General features: G+C 44.9%; 1 protein-coding gene across 5 annotated transcripts in view; it reads right to left on the minus strand.

Annotated features, from left to right (window-relative positions):
- Positions 1-43: 43 nt before the first annotated feature.
- LOC126541599 (protein polybromo-1-like) overlaps positions 44-14,902 on the minus strand; it is a 75,167-nt gene continuing 60,308 nt past the window's right edge. For 3 of the 5 annotated variants that reach the window (XM_055076780.1, XM_050188431.2, XM_055076779.1), the window contains 6 exons: positions 14,070-14,427; positions 12,892-12,949; positions 8,217-8,356; positions 5,830-6,024; positions 3,193-3,295; positions 44-1,621 (listed from right to left, as the gene is read on the minus strand). In XM_055076780.1, coding sequence (XP_054932755.1) covers positions 1,405-1,621; positions 3,193-3,295; positions 5,830-6,024; positions 8,217-8,356; positions 12,892-12,949; positions 14,070-14,427 — 1,071 coding nt within the window. In that variant the 3' untranslated portion in view covers positions 44-1,404. The remainder of the gene's footprint in view (positions 1,622-3,192; positions 3,296-5,829; positions 6,025-8,216; positions 8,357-12,891; positions 12,950-14,069; positions 14,428-14,902) is intronic. The other 2 variants (XM_050188428.2, XM_050188429.2) reach the window with 2 other exon arrangements.

The following is a 14,902-nucleotide window of genomic DNA, read 5'->3' on the forward strand; positions in this document are numbered from 1 at the left end:
CCAAATTTATGCACCAAGGAGAGCAACAGCCACGTTCGAATGATCACATTTATTAAAAATCCAATTTATTCAGAGAAAGCATTAAGTTTTCGTACAGAAGTATACAAAGTTGGCCTTGTACCTGTTTTTTACAGACGAACTAATTCAATCACATGAGTAAACAACACTGTCCTTAATGATGATGAGTTGTGAGACACAGAAGAAAAATCGCACGTTTTCATCAACACACACAACAAACCTGCACACACCGAGAGCTACAAATACTCACAGATCCCACCACACAGTCTTGGGCAGCTTGACGTGATGAATAGCACACACTTTTTAAGAACAATGTGCTGACAAAGCTCAGTCACTTCACATTTCTATTAAATGCATGCAACACTTGGCAACCCAAAAGCAAAACACCTGTATCAACTTTTCCAGCTGCAAACGTGCAAGCATCCCAGCCCGTGCATTAAAATGTACAAGATTTGTTGAATAAATCATGTCAATAAATAAAGAACAGCAGTCATTCTACAAGAAAAAAAAAACAAAAAAAAAAAACAAAGAGAAGTAAATAATAATAATAATAATAATAAAAAAAGCCATTACAACTGCTTACCGCAGTATATGTGCAACTTGGAATTTTGACATAGGTTGGAATATCTTGCTTGAAACTGGTGTTTAGAATCTTTGCACAAAGGCATATTGCACTACAGAAGAAGAAAAAAAAAATTAAGAGGCAGCCACAAGAATGTATCTGACTGCACATGAAGTTGCACTAATTCGCAGGTTGTGTGACATACCACACCATTGGAAAGATACTCAAACTAATATGCCCACAAGAAATGCAGGGACCTAGAGCATTTAAAATCAAGCACAACATGTACATATTATGTATGAAATAGTTAAAAGTATGTAATTAAGTGCAGCAAGCCCAAGAAAAATTCACATTAATTGAAGGGACAAATATGAGCTTGCAGTGTAAAAATGTGCAATTGGAAAATGCTCGCAGCATTAAAGAAAAGAAAAAAAAAAGCACAGCCACAACTAGGAAAGTCTACAATGTGCTCTCATAAACTAAGCTTTAGCACCCTTAGAGTGACAAAAATAGCTCAAACGAATCACGTGAAAGGGCCGGTCTTACAAGTCACAGGGGCAAACGTCCACCTTTCTGATGGAAAATGCTCAATCTATAAAACCAGAAGTGCTTCTTCAAACTTCTCTTTCATATAAAGAAAGCAACCGCACCAAGCAACTAATGCAAGCCCCACAAGGAAAAAGTAGTGAGATGATTTGGAATTACAAAATGAAGGCCACAGACTCCCAAGTTGTGGTGTCTCTGAGCATACAACATGAAAGTCATTACACAGGTGTGGAAGTGAATGTGCTCGCACAGCAAAATACCAAACACAGTGGGCACTTCTAGGAGATGCGAGCTACTCCAAGGGCATCCCGGAGCATGAAGTCACGCAAGGCCCAGAGAGCATTTACAGCGTTGCCATGGCTTCCAACGCCATTGCCCAGCCAATGGGTGGGCAGGCGGCTAGTGTCATAGATGGGCGTATTCTCCTTGGTGGCTTTGAGCTGGGCATCCCAGTTGGTCACGTGTTTGCTGTCAGGTTGCAGGTTTTCGATGTACCTGCAAACAAGATGGCAAGATCAAAATTAGAGCATTAGTGAGAGCTAAAAGTTTCAACTACTGATGAAAAAGACTTTTTTTTTTGCCGACGTAGAAATACAACCTATAATAACAAAAAAAAAAAAAAAAAAAAAAAAAGGAAAGAAAAAAAAATCTGGGAGAATCTATCTCATGATAAATGTATATGCTAAAGTGACTATCATTGAAGCAATGTAGCGACTTGCCATAGTGCCTCCAATGAAATGCTTCCTATATGAGGCCGTGTTGCAGCCGAGTTCATCCCTCGAGCTTACCACTTAACACAATGTGCCACTTAGCAGTGCTGCGAAATCTTCGTACAAGATTGTCTCAATATGTATCTCACGGGTTTGAATTCACCCAGAACTGAAGCAATTTTAAATTTTTTTTTTTTTTGTCATTGAAGAGTGGCACATAGATAGTTGCACACACCCAGTGTCTTAAGCAGGCGTGACAGGGGTTCACTGAAGAGCTGCGCATACCCAGTGACCAAAGTTGGTCTAACAGTTGGTTTGGAACCCTATTACCTCAGCAAAGCAGCCCGATGCTGTACCAATTAGAACATGACCTATACAATATACAGTGATCCAAGTTGCCAGGAAAACAGAGACTCAGCCCTAAAAGCATGTGAAATTTCTGAAGAATGCTAATTGCATTAAAAGAAAGGAATAAAGTAATGACATTCAGATTTACAAAGGTGGTCATTATGATTATAGGCATTTCAGTGAGATGCACCATGTTGCACTTTCTGCGTAACATGATTGCTTAGTACACTGACTGATAGCCCTCTCAGAACAACCTGAAGTAAGTGGCATGGCTTGTTTAAATTTACCTTGAACAAGTGGACTACAGTACAGCTGCAGTTACAGAGAAAGTCTTAATCAGCATTCAAACTATTGCGACTTCGACTTTTCTTAAATGCTATCAGAAAAGAAAGGTTGGTGCTATAATGCATTAGGCACACATCTTTTGAGAAAAATTGCTCGCAGGCCTTCATGTCAATTCCGGACTGCAGTCAGTGAGGGAGTGCTAAACAGATGCTACCCTTACAGGAGAACCATGTTGTATGCTATATTTTCATACACTGCTCTAGCACACAGCTAAAAGTTATAAAGAAATGATCAAACACTAGTTCTTATAAGCCATAATAGATATGTTAACTTGCACTAAGGCTAAGCAATGATGGCAATAGCATTTGGGTTACCCTCGGTCATACAGCATGCACAAGGAAAGAAGCCTGCAAATGTTTACAGCCATACACTAAACACGCTTTCTCTACATTTCAGCAACCAGAAACAAATTAAAAGTAAAGCTGACCTGTGTCATTCACAAAGACTCACTGATGCTCAGCCACCTTTGACAAAAAGGATTCGGATTATGGGAGAAATGACATCAAGGCTTTCACTGTAGCATTGCTCTCAGCTCACTATACTAAACACTAACCGCTGGCTATTGAGAAAAATATTACCTCCTTCGAAGATAACTTTCTTAAAATTTCCTGATCTTGTACACTGTCTGCACTGTAGGTAGAGCAGGCAAGACTGAAAAGTCACCTGATGTATGCGTAAGTATGAAGAAGTTTGTGCGGGTGAGGAGGTGGGGCCACAAAGATTGGTTCCAGGGTCCGCTCTGGAGGCGGTGGCGGCAATCCAGGAGCTGCATCGCACACATAACAAGTAAAAAGCATACAACACTCATCACTCAGAACTGGCATGTTTTGGGACCCCAGGAGAAACCGACCGTGAATCATTAGCATTAAAACGCAACAAGTGTACAAGGCTCAAGATGTATGAGCACTAAAGACTGTCTGATATCCCCAAGGTGACACTGAAACTTGTTTCAGAAGTTTCCAATTTGAAGACAACATTTAATGCGCAGTTGACTTGCATTAATTCAATGTAGAATGAAATACACCCACAATCACAACTATGCACTATTACGCATTCATTTATGCACATTAGGTTTTGTTCAAAGGGACATATACGACCCGAACAGCCACATGAAGAGAACATGACCTGGTCACCCCCATGGTTTTAAGACCAGTGCTGCAATTTAATAGTAATACACAGAAGCCTGGATAAAAAATGTGGGCATGTCCTGACTAATAACACCTTATGAATGTTGCCTCATCAGCCACTTAGTTGAGTTCTATCCTCTAGGAAGCCAAATAGAATACTACTTTGAAAACTGAATAGAAAACTGCTACTCTGACCTGTTTGAATTATGGCTTCAGAATGGATTGAAAACAGTGAGATAATTGAAATTTAAAGTCCGTTTGAAATCAACAAGAATTTTGAACTACACAAGTTTGAAAAGTATACGAAATGCCAATGATATAGCAGTGTGCTTCAAATCGTGCGACAATAATACCAGAGATTCTCTTGCACACACACAATAAAATGACGGTTGCAGAATTAGCACACAGAAAAAAAAAAAAAGAAAGAAATGAAGAAAGAAAGCTCCATCTCTCTTTACATAACATTAATTGTAGGAGCAATACAACAATAGACAACAAATTGACAACAGAACATATTCTTGCATTATCTGCTGTGTTCTGCTGTTTTCCGGCTTCCTGCACTCTACTGCTAACTCAATATTACTCATACTTTAGCACCTATCACAGCAGGAGCAAATTAGATTTAAAAACACCCACAAATAAGTGATTTAATGTACACATTGGCTGCCAGTCCGTTTGATAGAAGCGAAAATGCCTACAAATCACAGGTACAACAAGCCTGCACAGTATTAAGTTACCCAAAGCTACACAATGTATACAAACCTAAATCAATTTAATGGAGCTTGCAGATCCAGTTTTTTAAAAACTGCCTTTCAAAACATGTTTCTGTTCCTTTCACTGCACAAAGATGACAGCAAGTCATTGTTGGTCACTTTAAGCCAATAAACTTGAACGTAATTGCCGTAGTGCGGTAGTGAGATTGGTAGAGCGCTCTTTAAAAACTGCTTTTTCAATCTTCGGGTTAAATGGTTTAATACTAGTGGAGAAAATGAAGGCAATGCTTCCTTTTTTTTTTTTGACTTCCCACCAAAACCTAAGTGCTGTTACGTTAGTACGCTAGTGTGGTGTCATAGATTTCAAAGTATTTTCTCTTATTTGAGGGCTTTTGGCTCCAGAAAAGTTTGTGAAACTTGTTAGGCTGACTCTTTAGTTGCCCTAGAAAGCAATGCATGCAAAACACTCTTTACCATAAACAATAAACTCGAGATGAGCATACACCACCAAAATCCCCGATGTCACAACAAAGTGGTGTGGGAAATGGCCAGGGTGGTGCTGCCACTGTTTTTTTTTTGTTTTTGCTTCTTTTCTGAGCTACCAAGCCTCTTCTCATGGTAAAAACGGCCATTATGTTATTTCTCTTTGGCATCCCTTTAACTGCTTTTCTTGAGCCATTCAGCACAACTTGAGTAGGAAATAATAATAAAGAAGTCAGTTATAATTGCTAGTTTATTATGAAGCATTATGCACACATTAAACAGTCCCAAAACGATATCTCCAGCATGCAAACATTACACAGATACAAGTGGCATGCAGGATAAAGTATAAAAACCCAATATAACCTTACTAAGGTCAATCACAATCTATCCACAGGGGGTAGATAAAAGAAACCGTTGCTTTATCAAAGTGCTGAAATTAATTGTTTATAGCACCAAAAGCATGCTAAGAGACCAAGGTAAAGTAATATGCAGCAGGATCCAAAAATAGAGCACAAAGACCTAACCTCAGTGGGATGCAATACATGGCCAATTGCGAAATTTCAGAGAGAGCCATGTTTATCAGTGGCACAAAGTCAACAAATTATGTAATTAGCACTGCTGACACTCTCACTTCTTTAAATAGTTTTTCTTGTTTTTCTTGATGTCGGATACTATGTATTTCCTGCAATACATGATTCTGGCCGGAATCATTGGCCTAGAAAGGGTTGAAAGCGGAGTCGGTCTTCTCCAGAACTGCTGGAAGCTGGAGTCATGAACACATGCAGCCATAGGTCAACAAAATAAGCCGAATTTCCTCACAATCCCTCACAAAATATATCTTTTGTTTAGGGCCTCACTCGGGCTCAGATTTACGGGTCGGTCCGAGTCTGAGTGAGTTTGCCAACCTGTGCATGCGGCCCACCACAGGGCATGCTGCTCATTATGCTCGGCTGCGCTGCCCTTCCACAGTTGCCTACCCTGAGAGGGGTGTGGCTGCAGCGGCATGTAGTAGTGGTGGGGTGGGGTGAACGGCCCTGGGTAGCCCTGCTGAGCCATCATCGGGTGCATGGGAGAGGACCCATAATGGTGGTGTGGGGGTAGGGCATGGTGGGGGGCCGCTGCCATGGGTGCGGGCGACGCTACAGGAGGCGCCGTAGAATAAGGCACACCCGCTGGACACGGCAGGCCCCACAAGCAACGAGCAGTGCAGACAGAACGAAACGGAGTAAAGAAAACAAAACAAGAAACAAACACGCACTTTGTATGAGTGGTGCAATGTTTCTCACAAGCACAGTGCGACATGGCGACCCAAAGTCAATGACCACTGCCTTATATGGCGCGATGAAACATCATATACTACAGAACCTCACACTGCCGAATTCTTTTTTCTTTGCTTAGTATATTTTGTACAAAATCTGAGAAGCAGCTATTACACGAATAAACATGCAAGGGATATCGTTACATTGTTGTTTTTTTCTTTGCTTAGGACTTTTAATGAAACTGTGCCTGTCCTTGTTAAATGAAAGTACCATAGAGGCTTATATAACATGAAATGAATGACACCAGCAAGCACAAAGCACAATGACAGGAGACAGTGCCTACAATTTGGCATTTGATAAATTGGTTTTATTGCTTGCTTCACATGATGATGATGCTTTTAGTTGCTCGAAATTGGAAGTGCACATTTTACACAAATTAAGGTTCAAAGATGTTTTTCTTTGTTTTTGCATTGTTCAATGCTGGGAGTGTGGCTGTAACACATGTGTGGCTATTAAATGAGTATGCATCACACTCTACATTAACTAACTTTCAAATTTCTTTGAGTAAAGATTGTAGCTACTCTATAAAAGTTGTGCTGATTAGATAGAAATGTAGCAATGGATGTAATCCAAATAGAAACAAATACAGTAAAAGAGTGCCTGTATCAACAAAGACTACTTTCATAATTGAAGCTGGTGCCAGCAGAATTTCTTACCAAGATGACTAACACCTAAGAACTCAGCGGTCCAGTGACGTAGCCAGGGGGTGGCACACCAAGCATGTGTCCCCCCCAATTTTTGTGTTACTATGTGGCCTGCCAAGCTCCCCTCCCTAGTTGAGTGCCTGCCCCCTCCCGAAAAATATTTCTGGCTACACCACTGCAGTGGTCTTACATTTTTCTGGGCCATTGACTTCAGATGCACAACAAGCAAACGGAAAGCATTCTGGAATACTACAAAACAGAACACGAGGACAGAAATAAATGCTCACCAGCCATGTCTAAAATGCATGCTCACAAACAAAAAACGCACAGTTCTGACAACAAACAATGCAAACAAAACAACAAAACACTAAGCATGCACATCACACAAAAGGGCATCATTTTCAAGGCTAGAACCAGACGTGCATGTGCTGTGATGGCTGATCAACTGAGTGACAACAAATGCATCAATACGAGGTGTGAATGGCCCTTTACAAAGTGCTACATTTGCACAAATACAATGCGAGATTCTTTTGTGAAATTATACAGCTCGGAAAAGCACTTCCTGTCATATTCATTACCATGCTTAGAACATAACGTGATAAAAAAAAATTACGCAGCAGAATGTGGTGAGCTCAATCTTCAGGCAAAGTGTTGTGAAAAAGACAACTTTTCAATGACCTTAGGAAAATAGTAGTGAGTAGGGTATGTTTCAGCAAAGAGGCAAGAGTACAATGAAATGTAAAGGATGTGCAACAGCACACGAGTTCCAACGGCCTAAACTGCTACCGTGATGCATGCCTGTGCACGCTCATCTGGTGTGAGCATAATCGACCCTGCTAACGTATATCTAGCAGCACATTGCATTGTGTTAGAATGTTATTGCATGTGAAGCAATTCTTTTCTGCAATGCGCCTCTGCATATGCCACTGCACAAGTCCAGGTGGTCCCATGCAGGCACACTTTGCTGTGGTAGACCACATCTCACAATGCAACAGCTTTAGATTACGGTAGTGGTTGTCTTATGCACCATTACCTCACATTATAATTTCCCTTGTATATTTTGTAATTGTCTGGCTGGTAAGCCGTAAACATCCCGAGACATTATATATGTGCGAATACAGTGATTGGAGGTATTGCCACTGCTAAGAGCCAAATAAAATTATACCAGCATAAAAATTTGAGGTAGAAAATGATTTGCCTTTAGTTTAGTTCCCATCTCAAAGTATCATGACATATTATGCAGACATTCCCAGCTCTGAAGTACACTGCCTGCACACTGAGGGTACCGTAGCAACGCCCATTCCACTTTCACATCGATCATGTCAATGATTGGGGGACAGGCATGACAATAACAACGGAAATGTGAGTGAAATGGCAGCGTGGTCGTGATTATCAACTTACCTGCCGTGGCTGGCGAGCCAAGGTTTTTCCTGGAGAGCATCATATTCCTGTTCTTCGCTTCGGGCATGACTATGCGCCCGGCGACCTTGACATGAACCTCCCTCACGTGTCGCAGCAGCTTCTGAATGTTCGGGAACGGTCTGAAGGAAACAAAGTGGTGGACACAAATGATGCAACAACTGCATCAAGACAGTGAAATGACATCTGATTTAACTAAAATTAAATTCAGAGATTTTACGTGCCAAAACCACAATATTATTGTGGGGCACGCCATAGTGCAGGACTCCGGATTAATTTTGGCCACAACCGGTTCTTTAGTGTGTACCTAATGCATGGTACATGGACGTTTTTGCATTTTGCCCCCTGTCGAAATTTGGCCACTGCAACCTGGATTTGAACCAGTGCCCACGGGCTTAGCAGCGCAACACCAAAGCCGCTCGGGCACAGCGGCAGGTTAATCCTCATCTGAATAAATGGCGCAGCCACACTCATTGTCTCTGCATGTAGCCATGTCATATTATGCCATATTATGCCGTGTTATGCCATGTTATTCTTTTACAAGAGCTTTCTAATTCTTAAACTTCCATAAATGCATTGCAAGTGCAACAATTCTGCATGGCTACTGAGACCCTGAAATGAAATGTCTGCACAACACACAGCGCCACATATTCTCTGAGGTCGTGGTTTTGACATGCTGTAGTTGTCACTGCTTGCCACCAGAGAAGCAAACTATATTGACCTTAAGCTCAAATGCATTGCAATATCGGAATTCGTTCAGCTAAACAAGTTTTTGCCGTGATAGCTCTGCGTACACAAAAGCCAACAACAAAGTAGCCACCGGCCTTTGCACACCAAGGTAGCACAAGTGACTACCAGATGAAGACGTCATGAGCGCCACCTTTGAAAGGGGGCAACGGGACAGGCTACCAAGTTCGCTTTGACCTTTCTGGCATAACTTAATTTTTCATTGCATGTTTTCCCTGCCCTTGTGCCACCAAGCCTCCAGTCACCACTTATTAGTCTCCCAGCACGGAGCTTTCCCCCACCGCCCCTGAAACCCAAAGGCCTCTGATAGCCCAACATCCACATTCATTACTGGATGGATAATGCGACATTATAACAGAATCTTAATGCTTGACATCTAGTGACATCACGTGTGGACACCACCTATAATTATACAGCGTGAATGACCGTCATTATCAGCCTAATCGCTGAGATCTCCAAATGTGCTTCACCTGAACCCACGCTAGACCAACAAATTTCCCCATCTCATACATCTATATAGACGTATGAGATGGGAAATTTCCCCATCATATACACGTCTATATAGACGTCTATATCGGTCAAACAGGTCGTTGCCTGAATATTAGATTGTCTGAGCATAGGCGCTCGCTAACGGGTAATGCTTACTCGCATGTCACGCGGCATTGCCCTGAGCATGGATGCACTCCAATTTATAAAAACACCACAATACTTTCCGCGCATAAAAATCAGACCACGAGGGAGATTACTGAGGCTTACTTGTGGGGATGCGCGACTCTCACGCATCCCCTGATATGCTGTTTTCCCGCACGGCTCGCGTGGCCTGGCGCCCGCGGCAGTCGGAGTGGTACAAGCGCGGTGCGAGAGATGGCGCGACTGTCGCGCCGCGGCGGGGTTACTCGGGCGCCGAGAGACAAGGCGCGTCCTCTTTGGGTTCGGGAAGCAAGCGGGACGGACGTGCCGCCCGCGCGTGCGCCCACCATGCTTCTGCGAGACCGTCTCGCGTGACCGCCTTGGACACCGTTCGCGTGACAGTACGCGCGAGCGACCAGGCGTTGGGACCCAGCATGGGGCGAACATATTCGCTCGCTCGCGGTGAGTCGGACTTCTAGATTTGTCGCGCGCCCATCGGCATGTTTTGTGGATAGCAACTCGGCTAGCTGGCATTGATCTATGAAAGGTGCAATAAATGCCCTTGTGATTGTTTGCACTACTGCGTTGTCGTTCCTTTGTCCCGAGAGTACGGAGGAGAACCCCGTATCTCCCACATCTGGCGCCCAACGTGGGGTTTCTTGGAGCATCGGACGATAGATTTAACAGTTTTGATTCGTTCGAGACCTTTGTTTGAACCGAAGCGTAGGCCTAGCGTGAATTTTGATCGCTAGCATCGGCGGTGTGCTTTCTTGAGCGAGGCGACGGAGGCTGTAGTGTGTTTGAACATGTCAACATGCTAAGCCTTTTCGCAAGTGTTTTTTTTTTAATGACATTCGTCGGTACGAGAGCCACGTGGTCTGCATCCTGGGAGAGCGAGGCTGAGCGCCCGCGGAGCAGTGGCAAGCCTGAAGCGAGTGAGTACGGAAGCCTCGTGGGTGGTCCGAATTTCTTATGTAAATAGCTTCTTCTATCTCTTTGACTCGGATGAAGTCGCGGCTCAGGGAGCCGGGTGGCCGCGGGCCACGGGTGCCACTATGGGCTGACTGGTATTGCGGCCTGGCACCGGGCGCTCCGACACCGTCTGGGACGGTGGGCGCCGTCAACTCGGATGCTGTGTGCACCGAGCGGAGTAGGACCACCTCACAGAGCTAACGTCTCCTCGCGGCTGCCTATTTTGCGCCCATTTTGGGTGTTGTTTTTGGATGCCGGTTGTTGTCAGGGTAGCGACAATTTAGGCCTAAGGCTTTACGAAGCTGCCTGTCGCACGTGGAGGGACACAACCTGGTGGACCGTGGCGTTGAGGCGTTGCAATTTGCTTCCCTCATTCTATTTAGCCTCGCACGAATTGAAATTACTCGTTCGACTCAAGGAAGCGAGCTTCGTTCACGTGAGCTTAGCATCTGAGTAGCTGCCCGATCTTTTGCTAGCCGAGTTGAACATCGTACCACGTGGGCGATGCGCATGCAGAATTCCTCTCCCTTGCACTACTTTAGTGTTTGCCGAGTGTGTTGAGTTTACGCAGCGTGATTGGAGTCAACCCTGGTTTGCTGTCACCTGCACATCGTCTGCGCTGCTGCCCCGGACTACGACCGAGCCACCCCGGGCGATGGTGATGCTGTGGCCAGTTCGGCGCAGCGACTTCGGCGGCCTCCTGTATCCAGCTCACAACCCTCTGCGGCGGACAAAAGAGCCGGCGGTCACCAACAGCTACTGCGGCTCCCGCCAGCAGGGCGCGTCGGCGCGAGCGACGCTTGCTCGTTCCGACTACTGCGTCGTCGTTTCCGGAGTCCTGGTCTGGAATCGTGCCGCCGAGTCTGCAAAGCTGCTGCTGTGACCGGCGGACGCCAGCGGTGTACCCAGGGACAATGTCGGCTCGCATGCTAGGGGCAGCGTGGACATTTCCCCGGCGCGGCCACTGTTGCATGTACCACCTTGTTCGTGAAGCACGGGTTAATGTTAGACCGTGTCACATGTTTCGCCGGAATAAGAAGTGATTTAAGGTTGGGGGGATGTGGGGATGCGCGACTCTCACGCATCCCCTGATATGCTGTTTTCCCGCACGGCTCGCGTGGCCTGGCGCTCGCGGCGGTCGGAGTGGTACAAGCGCGGTGCGAGAGATGGCGCGACTGTCGCGCCGCGGCGAGGTTACTCGGGCGCCGAAAGACAAGGCGCGTCCTCTTTGGGTTCGGGAAGCAAGCGGGACGGACGTGCCGCCTGCGCGTGCGCCCACCATGCTTCTGCGAGACCGTCTCGCGTGGCCGCCTTGGACACCGTTCGCGTGACAGTACGCGCGAGCGACCAGGCGTTGGGATCCAGCATGGGGCGAACATATTCGCTCGCTCGCGGTGAGTCGGACTTCTAGATTTGTCGCGTGCCCATCGGCATGTTTTGTGGATAGCAACTCGGCTAGCTGGCAATGATCTATGAAAGGTGCAATAAATGCCCTTGTGATTGTTTGCACTACTGTGTTGTCGTTCCTTTGTCCCAAGAGTACGGAGGAGAACCCCGTATCTCCCACATACTATATCAGGAAAAAAGGGTCGCGTTGTGTAAGCATGCTATCGTTAAATTTGCATGACAGTGAATTTGAATTTTTAAGCCGCCTCATAGTGTAGTATTAGATTACAGGGTTTTGCGTTTTTTGCCTGCGCACTGATAATGACGCCATCGATGGGAGAGCACGTGGCTATGGGTTGTGTACATAAGTTTGTATAAAGTTAGTTGTGAGTACAGCGCTGTCCTGTGTGTTCCTGCCTTCTGTCTTCATCTTACTTCGCTGCCCCTTCAAGATGTTCACATGTTACTCATTTCCTACTTTACATGACTTGTTCAACTCGACTTGCTCCTGTTTATATCAGCTACAGCACTTAGCCATGCTTGAGCTCTAATATACAGGGACATAGCAGCATGTAAGACATAACCCTGGCAGACTGAAATGATACATGCTCTCCGTTGTTACCAGCTGCTGCGAATGTTTGCTCTTTTGTGCATAATAGAAGGTGGCAGTCCCTCATTAACCTCCAAGTAGATCAAGCATCCATGATGGCCAAGAGCTTGAGCACCACTCAGTTAAAAGTGAACATACCTAGATCACCTGCCCACAAAAAATAGTTGCAATCGTATTTGTGCTGAAAGTTCAAATTTGCAAGGACACACACTGAAGCATGTTACAGCCTAAAGCTTATGAGTATAAACTAAGCAATACTGGGAGGTTGTCTCACTTATGGCTGAAATGAGCTGCGTAAGGAATGTTACTTACGGGACTTGTTTCTTGACACGTGGACAGTTTGCCCAGAGGCACTGGAACTCGTTATTGTCTGCAAAAACACCTGAGTGTCACCTTTAACTGGTTGACGAACCCAGTGACATGCACAGAAATGGAAAGGACAGGGAAAATTACGGAGGATGTTTGGTTGCAAAAAAACCTTTGGAAAGAGCAACGAAGTACAGTGCATGTCAGTCCTAAAAACAAGACGTTATAAACGCATTTTACAGACCAAAAATACCAACTGTCCCAATATGTGTTAGGGTACCTTGAAGTGGCAGTGGGAAGCCACAACTTGCTTTTACATTTTCTGTGCTTAATTGCTGAAAGATATCATTCTGTAACAGTGTTGTAGGTAACGGCGTGTGGATCTAAGACAAAGTTGTACAAGGGGGACCGCAGCTAATGAATGACTACTGCTAGAAATAAACAACATTTCATAAGATTCCTACCATCATATACTCAATAATTGCACTGCCAGCAAACAGCTGCAGTGCTTGTCCACTACATTCCTTAAAGTAGTAAGGCCAAATCATTTTGACGTCTCCTAGTCATGAATTCTGCATTACAATAAATGAGGGACTGTTACAACTGCGCTTCAGAGTAATTTGTAGCATTGCTATTAAGCTTTATCATTAGAATAAAAATATAAGTTATCGAACTAGCAGTGATTTCTTTAATTATTTCAAGAAGGTGAACGACATGGGTAAAAGTAAATGCTAAAAGAAGCCTTTAGAAGAAAAAGAAAGGGAAGAAAGGCTGCTTTGCATGTGTGCTAGTGCCAACTGCGAAGCAGGCAACTCTAAAATCAAACAAGGCGCATTTGCTTCATTCTGCCTACATTCATCTAACAGGACTTGTGTGAAAAGCAAAGCTGAGTAACCTAGGTGAACAAAGTGCAACAGCAAAGATGAGGATTAAGGAATGCAACACATGGTGTTGTGTTTCTTAGTCCTCGTGCTCGTGCTTGTATCACATTTCAATGGTGCAATGCTGCTGACAACCCCACATAAAAAAGCGCTGCAGACAAACAAACATTACTGCCATGCAAGAACGTAAGACGCTGCCATGCAACAGGGGATAGTGGGAGGGAAAGGGGTAGAGAAAAAGCAAAAAATACGCCCGGAGGGGTGGAGGCCATCAGGGTCGTGGACGAAAACGGGAACACTCACGCTTACCCTTGAACCCCAAATAGGACTGGTACACCTGTCCATTGGGGTCCTGGGCCAAATGGTCCACCAGGTCCTGCTGGTTGTCGTAGCTTGCGTCACAACCGTCCCACTGACATTCATACACTGTGGTCGAGAGGGTGGCAAAATCACCGGGTGCAGGCGTCATGCTCCCCGTGGATGACAGGGAACGCGTGGCATCGCGGCTGCTCTCTCCTCCCCCTGCTCCCCCACCTACAGCGTGGGTCGATGAGGAGGCTGGGCTCTGGGGAAGGCTGTCGTTGGTGTCCTCCTGGCTGACATTGAGGCGAGATGCCCGCTCCTCATAGTCGGCCTTCTGTGGCGCCTGCAGGTTGCGCCACTGCCGAGCAACGCAGGAGAGAGCAGAAACTCAAGGGACAGATATATTACACTGAAGGCAGATCAAAGAGAAAGTGCCTGATAAGAGACGGAACACGTAGCTACCAAGCTCAGTCTTGGTGCAATTCTACAGCCAATGCCAGCCCTGTGTGCCCTCCTACCCACTGAATAGATACCAACAAGAAACATTCATTTAACTTAAATTGATAGACTGCACTTTGGTGCAGTGTATGCCATTGTGCCATGCTGTCCTTTCTATTAAAGTACTACAACTGACGACAAAGGCTTCTGAGGTATGCAGGACATGAACAGTTTTAATTTCATTGCACTTTAAATTTGCAACTTCTAATTTAGAGGCCTCACAATGAAATAGAGATATCACTCTTAAATCTTATTAGGGTGGATGTAATGACCATGAGGAAGTTTAACATTCTCATGGTTCCTACATTCCAGACACTTACATGGTAAGGTGGGTG

This window comes from Dermacentor andersoni, chromosome 2, assembly GCF_023375885.2.
Source record: "Dermacentor andersoni chromosome 2, qqDerAnde1_hic_scaffold, whole genome shotgun sequence".
Lineage (NCBI taxonomy): Eukaryota > Metazoa > Arthropoda > Arachnida > Ixodida > Ixodidae > Dermacentor > Dermacentor andersoni.